Raw genomic sequence first — 14,524 nt, forward strand, 5'->3', positions numbered from 1 at the left:
GTGAGATATAAGACAGTGTTCTGGGAATCAATCCAGTAGTCCTGGATGGCAGAATCTTTTTGAAGAACTTGGTGAAGAGGACTGTTCCCATGCTTTGATGTAAAAGGCATAAGCTTTAAAGAACTTCCCTTCCAAAAATGTTGTCACTCCTAAATGAAGGGGAAAATATTGTGGATGTAATGAAAATAGGAAGAAAATATCATTAATGTAGCATTAGGGATTCAGCTAGAACAATGCTACTTGTTATAATTCAAACTACCTGGAGGAAAACGTGGAAAAGAATGCAAAATACAGTCCTGCTGTGATCGCAGGGAAAGCTGCTGTCATGGTGCTTCTATCCCAGGTATTACTCAGTCATCAGAACTCCCTTTTTTTTGTGGTGTTTCAGGCTTTTATCTCATTTTGCACAATTCAGCCATATCTTGTCCCTTTAACCTCCCTACCAGTTCATATAACTCAGTGTGGTTCTGCCTGGGGAAAGATTTTAATTAACGATGTGTAAAGAATAAAGGGACAAATGGATTTTTTTAAAAAACACTGCTTCAAGACAGGCACGTGATTTTGCATTTTGATTTTTTATTTTATCAGGGAATTTCTCTTGTTTATTTAATGGGTGTGTATGGATGAGAGTCCTGCAAAGCTTCAGGTTCAGTGCCTTCACTTTTTGAACAAGCATGCTAAAGTTAGTGGATGTCCTGGGTAAGCAAGAAGAGGTGAGAAATGAGATTTCCCTCTGTGTCTTTTTAGCCTTTAGCCTGTAGATTCCTAAGCAAAGGCTGTCAGGAATTTTCCAGAAAAGATTTTGGGGCATACATGGGAAATGGGTCTCTCTGGGGTCATTTTGTAGTGTGACAGCTGTAGGAGAGTTGAGAGTGTAATTTCACATGACATGATTACAGTGTAATATACTATTTTGGTTCTGGTCTGTATTGCCCCATCCTCTTAGAATATTTACACTGGAGCTTATTTCAAGCAGGCTGTATGTAGGTTTTTTTGGAAGTACCATACAGGGATATTGAGGACAGCAAAGTTGACATTGTGAGGGCTTGAATACCCTTGCAGTGTTGCACTGCTTCAAACCCTACCCAAGGCCAGGGCAGGTGCTGACCTTTCTTTTCCTAATAAAATAACCTCCTAAAGCTGTCTGTGCCCAGCACACTTAAAATAACTGTTTTCAGTGGAAGAAATTTTCGTGTAGTAACTCTGAAATAAGTAATTTTGGCTTTTGTTTTGATCTGCAAAACCTGTAAATAAGCTGAGCAGCTGAGGCAGGAGGCGCTGAGGGTCCTGATTCCCCTGAGTATTCCCTGCTTTGGGATGCTGTGTGTAGTTCCCACAAGGAATCCATCTCCCAGCAGACCTGTGGTTAGGCAGATGAGGGAAATTGTTTCTTCTGTGTGACTCAGTCACTGTGATGAGCCGTATTGTTGGAATTTTTAAATGCCTATTAATTATCTAAAATAGTAATTATTTATTTATTATTTAATAAATTATTTAATTATTGTTGGGTTTTTTTAAAAACTGGGTCTGAGTGGGCCAACTCAGGGTCTGCCATACTGAGTGAATCGCAGTAATGGGATTTCAGAACATTCTGGTAGGTGCTAAAGTTTTTTCAAGTTTTCACTTACAGATTTGTAGGGTTTGTTGTGAGTATTTTTCTCTTCTCATGTTTTCCACCAGTTTGAATCTGGTATGAAAGCAAATTTTGATGCTTCCTAAGCAGACAGAAAACTGTAGGTCTGTTCTAATGTAGTGATATAAATGTGTGTTTGGGAGGAGACATAGCAGTAAATAACTGCATTGCTTGAATATTTCCATGTTTAAATGAATGAATAAAATGAAATTTGATGCAGTCTGAGGACAGCCTGGGCTAGTGCAGATTGTTTGTATGTGATTCTGTGCTGTTGTTTGGAAGATTCTGTGGCCTTGGGTGAAATTTGTTGAGTGACAAAAGCCAGGGAGTGCCTTTTGCCATCACTCCTGTGTGTTGTTACTGTCTGTTGAGCTAGAAATATGCTATGCATTACCTAAGTTATATTCTATACATTTAACTAAAATGTTTGTCTGTACTAGTGTTTTTCATTCTCTAGCTGTATTTTTATTCTTCTACATTTAAGGAAAAAAATCTGATAATTCCATCAGAATGTTTGTGTTTGACCTTACAGTCAAAGGATTGTTAGTGATTGTGAATCCATTGACTTCAGACACATTACTCCTGATTACAGCAGGGTCACCTCATAGTGAGGGGCCAAGGTATTAAATGGAAATGAACCCAATAAAGTCATCAAGCTCAGACCTACTGCGTCCTCACATGCTTGATCTGAACAATAAGAACTGGTGATTTATAAATCATGTTGTCTGTTTGCTCCTCTGTCATTTAATACTTTTTTTCCGTTGAGCAAATGAAGATGTTCTGACCTCAGCTCATCCCTTGTGGATTTGTTTGGGAAAAAGCAGGATAGCTCTGCCCCTTAAATGTGACTCAAGCTTTTGTTCCCATTTACTGAGCATCACCTTCTTTTTTAAAGGAAACACATTTCACTTGACCTCTAGGATCTGGCAGGACTTGCTTCATCCCCTTTTTCATAAGTTGATCTCCATGGCTCTTTTTTTTAAAATTATTTTTTCCTCTGTTTTTTCCTCAGAAGGAAGACTGGCCAATGCACAAGCTGGAATGTGCCTCCATGTGCACTTTTGGGCAGAACTGGCAACCCTCAGAGACTGTGAGGCTAACAGCAAGGATCCTTGCCAAACAGGTGAGCAGAAGGCAAGGCTTGGCTTGGGAGGTTTGCTCCTGCTCTGGGTGCCAGGGGAGGCAGGAAAATGAAAATTGACTGACAGTAACTGTCCCTGCAGAGCACATATGGACACACAGACACCAGTTTCCTGTGTACAGACAGTGTGACACAGAGCTCGAGCAGCTGAATGAGCTGACCAGCACACCACTGCAGCAGGGTCAGGGCCAGCATGGTCCAGCTGGAGACTTTTGTGGGGAGCTAGAGAAAGGCTAGTGAGGTCTTCAGCTGTAACCTGAGGCCAAGGTGCTGCTGAACAGAGCCTGGGAATCTTTACTGATGATTTCACATTGGTGTTTCAGCCTCTGTTCTGGTAGATTTGAGGTCTTGCTTACACATGTGGGCAAGCACCAAGACCACACTGATAAAAAGAAAGAATAAGATTTGCTATTTGGGTTTAATTCCAAGGAATGCTTCTGGAGTTATCTGGCTGCAGGCACTGATACCTTTATGAAGCAGTTGTCTGTTATAGTATTTTTGAGCTGCAGTTGTACAGCATTTTGTGACATATAACTCTCAGTACGTTTATTAGTCAAAACACCTCTGAGGTATTCAGGTATAAACATTTATGATTCTGAGTTAGCTGGTGAAAACCAGAGTTTGAGAGAGAAATCTCAGACCCTTTGTGTTTGGAAAAAAAATATTGTGAGTAAGGAAAGAAGATTGCAATGTCAGTCTCTATTTGAGTGTTCCTTAACTCTGGGGATAACACACATGCTTACAGGGATGGGATGGGATGGGATTCACGAGTTTCAAGGTTATTGTGCTGTGTATCTTTGTATAGCTCTAAACTCTCTCTGCAAAAACAAATCCTCTTTGAAGCATATTTTTATGATTGAGGTCTGCTTATGTGACAAGGGCAACCTGGATATTGTATGTAGGGAGGATTTTGGTGGCCTGCTGGGAAGGTAGCTGCATCCCTGCTGTGTGTGTAGATGTGTGTGCATGAATGTACACGTGTGTGACTTAATTAAAGCCATTTGGGGGTGATCCACAAACAAAATCCAATGTTTAATGACAAAAAGTCATTGGAGTAAATTTTTGCTTTCATCGCTTACAGGGAGGGGGGAGAACTCTACATGTCATATAAAAGCTAAATATGCAAACCATAGTCCCTGAACCTCAGCTGCTGGGCCACCTGCAAAGCCATATTTAATGGCCAAGATTACAAAGAAGTGGCCTTAGGCCAGCAGTGGAGCATTGCTTTTGAACTCTGTCAACAGTCAGTTTATTCACTTTCCTCAAAGCAAAGCCTGTCTTCTGCCTGCTTGCTATTGTTAGCAGCTTTCTGGGTGTCTAGAACAAAGCAAATGACATATTTAAAATACCGTTCAGTTTATGTATATAAATTTGAGAGGAGTTCATCTTTGGCTGCCTAATTTCGTGTGGAGAGAATATTTCTATGCCTTTACTTAGGGCAGTCAGTTTAACTCATTGCTGTTCATCAACTCTTATAAATTCCACAGACTGTGGGTAGGTAGGAGTTTCCAAATTCTGAATGAGTACACAAAACTGCTGAAGTGAAACATTAAAGTATTTTCTTTTTTTTTTTCCCCTTGTTCTTAGAAAACTCACCCTGAAAGAACACAGTCAGAGAAGCTGCTTGCTGTAAGAGAGTTTGAATCACGTAAGTAAAAAAGGCTTGCAGGTAAACAGAGGTTTTGACTTAACTATATTAATGAATTGTTTCCCCATGGCTCCCCTCCATCAACACCTTTCAGAACATGGTGCTCCTGAGGAAAGGAGTAAACAAAGAGAATGGAGGTTCTTCATTTTCTTCTTTCTTTTTTTTTTCTTGGCTGTTTGTGGGAGCTGTGAAACAAGGATGAAAACCTTGACAGAGTTAATTATGTAGTATACATCCATCTCTTGCTTCTCTGCTATTCTAGTGTCTTTTGAGAATTGTAATGTTGCAAAATTAAAATAGCTGGTATTTGTTACCAGGAGGCACAAAATCAGAGACAGCACACTTGCTTGATGGTGACAGTGACTAAGGGGCTAATTGCAGAACCCTCTGGACTGTGCTTCAGTATCTGTCACTGCCAGTCAAATCTGACATGTTATATATGATTCCATGTCCTAAATGCTCTAAAATAATCCAAAGAAGGAGATAAGGCAATGGCTTGTTTTAACTGGAAAGCTGCTGTTTACATCCAGTAAGGCCGAGTTAGAAACTGACCATTAGTGCCCATCCTGGCACAGTTTTCACCAGCCTGTTGTTTTCTGTCTTGGTGCTGAGCATGATATACACAGGGGCAATGGGTTGTGTGTTCACATTTCTCACTCTGGTGGCTTCCAAAACCATTTGCAAAATGTTGAATGAATGTACTCATTGCTAGGACTTGAGGTAGCAGGGTAACCAAGCACAGTTGTCTTCTTTGCTTCCTGAACAAAAGCTCCTGTCGTTGCTCTTGGGACAAGTGGGGGAACAAGGGGGAAAAATGCCAACATTTAACTTTGCCTATGGCAAGGATAGTTCTACAGGTGAGTTGGCAGGATTGGGGTTGAGGAGAATGGGCAAGTTTCTGTGTATTCTTCTGCATTGCAGCTTGTATTCAGTAATTTATTAATTTGAGAGATAAAAGGCTGAAATGTTTTTTTCTGTTGCGGTGTCCTATTTGTCCTCTAGAAGCCTTTGTTTTGTTAGCAAGCACCTCTGTTCCTGCTGCTTTTTGACTCACCTCACTGCTTAGCACACCTTCATCAGTTGTCTTATGCTTTGCAACACCATACACAGGACAGGAAAAGGCACCTGGCTCTCAGTTGGAAGCTCAGAGTTTCTTATTTCTGATTTGTCTTCATTCTCATCAAATGTCCCATTTCATTATTTCATTTTCTTTAGTGTTTTTGTGACTCCCCTATCATTCACATCTGCTCTTACAAATAATTTCCTCCTTCTTTGACTGTTGTGTGCAGCCTTTTCTCTCCATTATTATTTTGAGTTGGAGAGAGCAGGAGAGAATTAGTAAAACTGCCACTGTGAGAGAGTGGATTAGGAAAAAACTTCCAAACATTCTGCTCTTGAGAGGGGACCAGGAGTCTATGGCTGATCATCTAGCTTACTCTGCATGGACCAGGTAGGGAAAGGTTCAGTGGCCATGGCTTCGGCTAGAGCTTGTCGTGGGCCTGAGGGTTAATCTCTGGAGAAACCCATAATGGAATACAGTTGGCAGGTGTGTCAGGGCATTTCCACTGATGTTCCTGCTGTCTCCTGTCAGTAGATGTCTAAACACATCTCTGTTGGTGGTCACCCCCAGCCCAGGGGGATGTGGGCACTCTGAGGCACTGTTTGCTGCCTCCTGAGCAGGTACCTGCAGCAGGTCAGGTGGATTGCATTCCTGAGCAATCATCCTCATGTTATCCTGCTCTTGCTGCAAAGGAGCCCCTGTAGCCAGCCCCAGTGCTGTTGCTAGATCCCTACCACGTCTGGCTGCAGAGATTTGGGGCTTCTGTGCTAGGAAAGACCACATCTTTCAAAAGCAGCAGGGATAAACAGCTTTAGCAGCAGCTTGAGCTGGTTGTGCTGGTAAGGAATAGGTCTGGATGAGAAAGTTTCCTTACATAAAGCATGCTTCCAGGTGGGTGATGTTCAGTGTGAGCTCATGCCACAGTGGGTGGGACCATGTGTAGCTGGTGAGGTGGTGTCACACAGCTGAGGACAGCTGTCCCCAGCTGAGAGGCTTCCAGAGGGCCAGGGCTGCTGGGCTGACTGCTGGAGTGAACAAATGTGCTCTAAAGACTACAGCCCTTCTCCCAAGGAGGTGGTCTGTGTCCAATTATCTGCTAACCTAAAGATGTCAGAAAATGCTTTTTAATCCTTCATATTGTGCATGTGCTGGACTTGGTGATCTTGTAGGTCTCTTGCAACCTGGGGATTCTGTGATTTTGTGATTTTGTGTTCTTGTAGCGCACGTGTGGCTTTAGCAGAAGCAACATTATGTTTGTGGAAGAGCAGGCACTTCTTGCAGTATTTCCAAGCAGCTTGTCCCTCAGGGGTTTCTGTTAAAGTCTGGGCCTCTTCTAACCTAAGGCTACCTGGAGGGGTGTTCCTGTTACTGAAATGAAATGTATTTTTTGTCCACAGACCTTGACAAACTAGACAATGAAAAGAGAGAGCTGATTCAGAACGACATTGCTGCTCTGCATCACTTTTACTCAAAGCACTTGGACTACCCTGACAATGCTGCCCTTGTAGTTCTCTTTGCACAAGTAAGTTGGCTAGAACACAGCCTGCTTAGGTGGATGGTGCTTAGGAGTTTAGCCTTCCTGGAAGGGGGAGGATGTAAATGGCAATGGAAATGGTAGCTCTTTGCTCATCTTAGGGACAGATGGAGATCTGCTTCATTGTGCAGTAGTGGCTGGATGTGCCCCACTTCCATCCTGAGGGGAGAGACTTTTGCCTGCAGACTTTCCATGAGCTGCTTCTCAAACGCTGAAGAAAAGGGGAAACAGCCTTTAATAAACCCTGCCAAAGTGAAGCTTCTTGTGGGCCAAACATAGTGTGGCTGTTGTTGAACTAACATGGAAGGCTGCTGGCCTGAGACCCTGCAGAGGCAAATCCTTCATTCAGGCTTCAAACTTGTGGAAATCCTTGCTGGTCAGGTCATCATTGTGTTTGACCTTCACAGGGAGTAAACTTCAGAGACGTAGAAAGAGCTGCAGAAAGCGCAGCCTAAAACTTTTATCTGCTGTGTGGCTTTTAAATGTAGTCAGGTGGTTTGGCCATCTGGAGAGATGAAGGAAAGACAGGATGTCTTGTTAGATAACTTCTGATATGTCACTTCTTTTTTCTCACCTACTTTTCATATGCATCTGAATTGGATGTATTGTAGTGGATGGAATAATACACCAGTGGAATACTGAAAGATCCATTTTCTTCTTTTCCCTCTTTTGCTTCATGTGAACTACTTTTGTACTTAAAATTCTGAGTAAAATAATATCTTGAGATGGGGGCAAATGTTGACTTCTGTGATGACAATTGAGTTGAAAATATCCTGTTTTTAGAGCTGAGCATCTACCAACAAGGAGGCACAGTTACTATTTCCTTAGTACAGTGGTACTCTTATTCTGTAGGGGAATTATTCCTTAGGATGTTTAGCATCTGCTTATCATACCTGTGTTGTTTCTAATTACACATTTCCTTTCAATGATGAGGAGTTTTTTCTCTTTTGAAGACTTTAAAATTTATATTTGTCAGAGGGATGCTTTGAAGATGTTAGTACAACCAGTTTCTTGTGGTATTTCAGAATATTTTTTGTTAGAATGTAGCCAGAATTCTTCAAAGATTTCAGTATTTTGGCTATAATGACTTTTGTTTCATGTCCTGTCCAAGAGCAGCTCCACCGGATTGTGGTACTTTACCTGACTTCTGAGAGCTGCTGGCTCCCAGATCTCATATTCCATCCAGTCTTCTCTATGGATGTCATCTGTAGGTGTTATCTTGAGCTCATCCTGATCATCAGGTAACTATCTGCCACTGTGAACATTAGAATTTTTTGAACTAAAATCTCCAGAATTCATCTGGATGCTTCTCAGAAACGTCTTACAGGATGCAGCCTCCTGACGTGTTAGTCCCAGGATAAATCTTTCCAGAAGAATGGGAAGTATTCTTGTACCTGAGCTGTGCAAACATATTTCCTAATAATTAGTTCACTTGACCTGAAACCAGTAATATGGATATTCCTGTTGCTCCTTTGTTTCCTTCAACACTTACTTTGGCCTCACGTGGTCTGTTTTCCTTCTCCATTCCCCATTGTTTCTCCTGTGGTTCAGGCCAGTCATTGGGACTCAAACACCTCTGACTCCTCATTGCTTTTAGTGAACTTTGCCTGATGCTGTTCCCTACACAGCTAAAGTGTAAGTGCTTCTTTTGAGTGGAATAGAATTCTTTTGTCCAAAGTCCTTGCTGTGTTCACCAGCTGTTGGCATCATTCTGTTCTCTTTTATCCCTGTGGAATATAGCTCTTGAGGCTGGAGCTTTTCTTCCTCAGTCTCACCTTTCATACTCTTTGAACAGTTTCTGTCTTGCCTCGAGTTCCAGCATCTCAGCCTTTTCTTGAAGACGTTGCATTTTGTGCCTCCTTTTGAACATTCTCTTTTCCACCATTGGGAATAACCTTGAACTCCACTTTTATTGCTGTTGTCTCTTCACTCCCTCCACTTTGCCTGTTTTTAGTCATGCATTCATCTGGTGAAACCAGTGTTATCTCGTCCCTTCTAATCATTCCTCTTGTGTCATTTCTGATATACTTCCATGAAGTGTGTTGTCTCTGGCTCAGTGGAGGTGAGTTGATGATAACTCACTATGTATTTTTAAATATTTCCCTGTGATTCAGAACCATCAAGCTGTTCTTTGTCAGCCTTTGTATCCTTATGTTCTTACTTGCTGTTGATATTATCTTTCCCTTCTATTGTTTTAGCATTCAGCAATTACATTTTGGGTTCTGTTCTGGTATGCTCTTACATTGGCCAGTGCAGCAGCCTGCCCATCTTGAGAGACTGGGAAGCTTTGGGTGCTATATTGCTAAAAATAACAGGATAAAGATCAAGCAAAGATAGCAGAGGTACTGATGAGTGCATCAGGATACTTGCCTTAATTGTGAACTCACCCTGCACAGTTCTTACCTGAGGAGTGGAATAGAATTTTTTTGGTATTTGGTATTTGTGTGTTTCTAAAAGCCAGTCCAGGCTGCATTCCAGCTTGTAGGGCACATCACTTTGCCAGGTGAGCAGCCTGGTCTACTGGAAGGTGTCCCTGCCTCTGAGGATTGGAGAAAAAACAAGAGATTGGAACTTGATCTTTACAGTCCCTTCCAACCCAAACTATTCAATGGTTCTGTGATTATTGCTGGTAGTATTTTTTGTCAGCTCTTACCCTTTCCAAAACAAATTCTGTACTGCACTTGATTGACTGTTCTTGTGCCCTTTCTAGCTTTAACTGGACTTGGCCCTGTTGTTTTAGTGAGTAGTTGTTTCAGTGTGTTACTGGTGCTTTTTTCATGTTTGTGGGGAGATAATGGTGAATGTGGAGAGGGTTCTCTTTGTGTCAGTATGTGTGGGATTTGAAGTGGAAGTGGAATAAAGTACTTGACTGAGGTGCATTTTGGCCACTTAAAGTAATACAAACCACATGAAAAAGCTGAAACTTCTGTAAGATTCCTTTGACTTGGATGAGAACAAAAGTGAGAAGGTTTTAAAACCTGCTTGAATCTATTCTATAAGAGAGTTTTGTGAACAAGTTCTTTTGATCCTGTGTCTGCTTAAATTAGGAATACACTTCCTCTCATACTCTGTCCTTCTTCTGTCCCCTCCTATTCTATGTCTTTATGAGGTTCAAGTCTTTCTCAGTGCTTTTGTTGTTTTCAGATGTGCTTCAGCTGTAGCTGATATGTGCAGGCTTTGATGACAGGGCCATTGAGGCAGGTCCCTGTGACATGTGCTCCATCAAAGCTCTGCACTGCCCCAGTCTGGCTGAGTTGGCTGCCCTTTCTCCCACACTGCTCCTTGCACGTGTAGCTCTGCTTTGGCCCTTTCTTGTCATGGCCCAATGAAGTCTCCTTGGCCCATGCTGGGGTGAGGTTTTGTGTGCTCTTTTTGAGCCCTACTTCTCTTGGTTGGCCCTCCAAAGAGCAATTCAGTAAGTGTGTCCTGAGCAGGTGCAAGTGTTGGACTTTAGAACCAAAACCAAAATGTAATTGTTGAATGCAAAAAGTTCTTTAGTGTCATGCGCATTCCTTTGGAGTGAGACTTTGTCCTCACTTCACTTGCTGGGATGTCATGGAGCTCCCTGTGAGTCCTGGGGAGGTGGATGAAAATTGTCACCAAATTTCTGTAAGTGTGTTTGATGTGTGAGAATGTGATATGTAAGTACATAGGGAGTACTCAGCTGACCAGAAGCTGATCCATCACCTTTCTCTTTTTTCTTAGGTTAACTGTAATGGCTTCACAATTGAAGATGAAGAACTCTCTCATCTGGGGTCAGCCATATTTCCTGAGTAGGTTGATTTTAATATTTACAAATATAAAATTAATTTATTTAAAAACAAATAGAGGAAGTAGATATCTACCAAAATAATTCATTTATCTTGTTTTTAAGATCTTTTTTTGGCAAATAAAATGTGGCAAATTATTTGATGCAGTTTTTCTTTAAAATCCAGTAATTTTGGTAAAATTGCACATATAATTTGTTTTGAAACATAGATTGTGAACTATATTCAGGTTGGTAAAAAACATTTATTTGGGTAGCAGGTTCTGAACAGAGACAGTAATTAATAATCCAGTCCAAATGAAAAGGATTGCAGGTGACTTGCTCTGTTTTGGCTGGGTACAATCCTTCTCCTGGTGCTCTCTGAACAATATCCTTTTTACCTTTGTTCCTTGGCAAATAGTAAATCCCTTTCACAGCTTCTTTGAGCCTCCTTGCTATGACAGTGGGGAAAAAAATATGTACAAGCTTCTTAGCTTTACAAATAAACTGCACATGTTAAGTGTTAACTGCAGTTTGTGAATGGGGAACTACAGCTTTCTTCAGGGCCAAAAAACAATTCTTGCATTTTTAAATCTGTCCTTCCCATTTAATATTGTGGCAGAGGAGGGTATTTTCTGCCCCTGATCTTTGCACAGCCTGTATGAAGGTATTAGCACTGAGGCTTAGTTTGACTTCCTGGTAAGGCTTGGATTACTCGTAGCTTATCTGTGTCAAAGTAACCTGAAACTCACAGATGCCCACTCAAAGCTGGATGTGATTTTGCCAAGTGCTGCAGACAAGCAGGAGCAGCTAGTCCTTGCTCCACAGATTATTCTTCTTCTTCAGGCAGGTCTGTCTGATGTTCATATCCCTGATCTGCAGATTGGAAATTAATGCCTTGAAATGCCCAGGATCAGAGTCATTGTGGGGAGAGGAGAGCATTAAACCAGGATGTTCTGGAAAAATGTCCAGCACCGTCACTTTGTAAATGCTCAGTCAGATCTTTCCTACTTAACAGTTATGCCTGAGCTAAAAATACTGAAGAGACAGTTGTTATTTTGCTGGATTGGAAGACAAATAATTAAAATTTTAAAAAAATTATCTCAGATAAACAGGGAACTGCGCTTTTTCCAGACTTGGTAATAAAGGGTTTACTTTTCTCTATCCATCCAGGTTTTTGTCCAAGTCATGTGCTTGTATAACAGACAGAGATGTCCTCCCTCCCACTTCAAACATGGAGGCAGTTTACATTTGAATAGAAGCCAGCTCAAATTTTAAAACCTATGTCAACTTGCAGTGCAGTGAAGACTTTTGTTTTCCTGTATTTACTTGTTTCCTTTTAGGTTTAACATGTTTTTCTTTCTCCTCTGAGGAAAATAGTCTGTCTATCATGTTGATAGTGAAGCTGAATGAACATACCTGTCAGCTGTCCTGTAGCACTGTAAGAAGGGGAAAATAATAACTTGCCTAGTTCTGCAATAATAGGATTTAAAAAATGTAATGATTCATTAGCAGAGCCATTCTCCATATCATTAGAATAAATAACAGTACAAGAGATTTTCCCAAGGTTACCTTCATGTTAAGCCTCAGAATAAAAACAGCTTAGAGAGACAGACTGACTCAATCTTTCAGACTTATTTATTTTGTGAAGTGGTGCTTAACTTTTTACGTGTTGCTTGTGGTGATGGTTGGGGAAAACATTTACTTTTCTACTTTTACAGTGTTGCATTGATGAACCATAGCTGTTGCCCAAACGTGATTGTGACTTACAAGGGAACCTTGGCTGAAGTCAGAGCTGTCAGAGAGATTGAGCCTGGAGAGGAGGTAAATGTGGTGTTTGAATGTGCTCTGTTCCCCTGCAGCCCAACAGGATTCATTCTGCTTCTCAGGGATCATTTCAGTTAGGTGGCAATTTAACAACAGGAAGGAAGGATCTCTTGTTTCTCAGACAAATGCAAGATGATGCTTTGGAAAAATTAGGGTGGCTCTGGAGGACTGAAGGGGTTTTTGGAGGCAGTACCCTATTTTTTGCTAATGGGAAGGGCACCTGCAGCAGTCACTGTGTATCTGCCAGCCTCTCTCTCAGTTTACCCATCTGTAAAATGAGGCTGAGTTTACTGATGTTTGGCTGGTGCTTTGAAATTCCAAGATCAAAGCAAATTATTACTGCTATAATAGTTCCCAGTATAATAGTAATGTGTTGAAATTGAAGCCAGAATAAACAAGGTAAATGGGTACAGATAAATCCTCTGACTTCTGTTTGGACAGAGATCCACAAAATATGGGACTTGGTCATATCACCTCAGTGGCATTTGCTGGGAAATCACAGAAGAACAAATGTGTGGTTTTAGGTGGAGTGAAACTGAACAGAGAGGAATAAAAATCTGTGAAATTGAGTAAGGCTCTAGGTTTACTTTGAAACTTTCTCAGTCAAATAATGGATTTGGCAGGGAGTTTTAAACAGTAGAGCTGCACTTTACTAAAAAAAAAAAAAAAACCAAAAAAAAAACCAACCCAAAAAAAAAGTTAAATAGAGCTGGGGAGGATGTTCAAATACCTGTAGGGGATGAAGATACTGAACATCCTCTCTGGGGATGGAGTTTGCACAGAATTTCAATGGCTCGTTTGTAAATGTTTATTTAATCGGCAAAGTTCATACTGATAAGCTCAGATTTGATTTTTGATAACATCTGCTGTTTTCTGAGGTGTGTAATAGCAGCCTGGAAGAAAGATAGAGAGGTTATTTTTGTGGATTATACCTGATCCCCCTTGTGAACAAGATGAGTTTAGTTGCTGTAGCCAAGGATGAATGATTCAGGTGAGCAACTTGTTTTGGTACCATTTGGGAGCAATGATTTCTGTCTGTGATTTTGGCACTCACTGCAAATGCATTGTGGTAACCAACAGGACTGATTCTGGCTTCAGAATTTTGGTGTGGAATCCCAGACATTTTCAGCATTTTGGGGGAAGGTGTATCATTAGAGCTAGATGATGTTGCTCAGCATCATCTTCAGGTTGAATTCTGCCTTAGAATTTCATCAGCTCTCCAGGACCTCACAGGTTTTGCACATTTGCTTCTCTGACCCTTCAGAATTTTCCAAACGTGAGCTGTGCCTCTGTGTGGTCGCTGTGCAGTCTCCCAGCCTGTGTCTCCATCTTCAGGCTCCGTGTAGCCATTGCAGGGCAACGTTTTAAAGTTTTTTTTTGCTGTGAATGTGGTTCCTGCATTGCACATGCTTTGAAAATATCGAAGGGAGGAGAGGATTGTGAGGGAAAGTGTGAGATGACACACTCAACTTAAGAAGAAGGTGCACTGTATGAAATTACATGTAATTTTACATTTGAAGAAAAGAGAAACTTTAAGTATAAAGACTGAGCAAAGCATTTCAAATATCTGTAAATGAGGAAATGGAGCTAAAGCTGTTCCTTGGTCTGCAGAATGATCAACTGCACTGAGCATAGGACGTGTTTCTTGGGGGAGATCTCGTTTTAGAACACAGCATTAAAGCTACTTGCAGGGGTTCTTTTCTGAAGACCATTGAAATAGAGGAAAACTTAAGAATAGTGTATATGAAGGGCCTTGAAAATGTTCAAAAGCAGGTTTTCTTTGCTTTAAAATATTGCTGCTGAAGTAAATCTGATATTCATTCTCCTTGAACTGGAGCACTGGGCCTCTCTTCTTTTCAGAGATCTAAAGGTCTTGTCCTAAGTTTCTAAAGCTGCTAGTGACTGCTGTTGCCCCAATTTTTGTAGGTTTTCAGAA

General features: G+C 41.1%; 1 protein-coding gene across 2 annotated transcripts in view; it reads left to right on the forward strand.

Annotated features, from left to right (window-relative positions):
- Positions 1-14,524, forward strand: part of SMYD2 (SET and MYND domain containing 2) — a 29,250-nt gene that overhangs the window by 7,058 nt on the left and 7,668 nt on the right. For both annotated transcript variants that reach the window (XM_063152171.1, XM_063152172.1), the window contains 5 exons: positions 2,646-2,756; positions 4,362-4,422; positions 6,880-7,004; positions 10,722-10,789; positions 12,483-12,585. In XM_063152171.1, the coding sequence (XP_063008241.1) occupies positions 2,646-2,756; positions 4,362-4,422; positions 6,880-7,004; positions 10,722-10,789; positions 12,483-12,585 (468 nt within the window). The remainder of the gene's footprint in view (positions 1-2,645; positions 2,757-4,361; positions 4,423-6,879; positions 7,005-10,721; positions 10,790-12,482; positions 12,586-14,524) is intronic.

This window comes from Melospiza melodia, chromosome 3 (assembly GCF_035770615.1).
Source record: "Melospiza melodia melodia isolate bMelMel2 chromosome 3, bMelMel2.pri, whole genome shotgun sequence".
Taxonomy (NCBI): Eukaryota; Metazoa; Chordata; class Aves; order Passeriformes; family Passerellidae; genus Melospiza; species Melospiza melodia.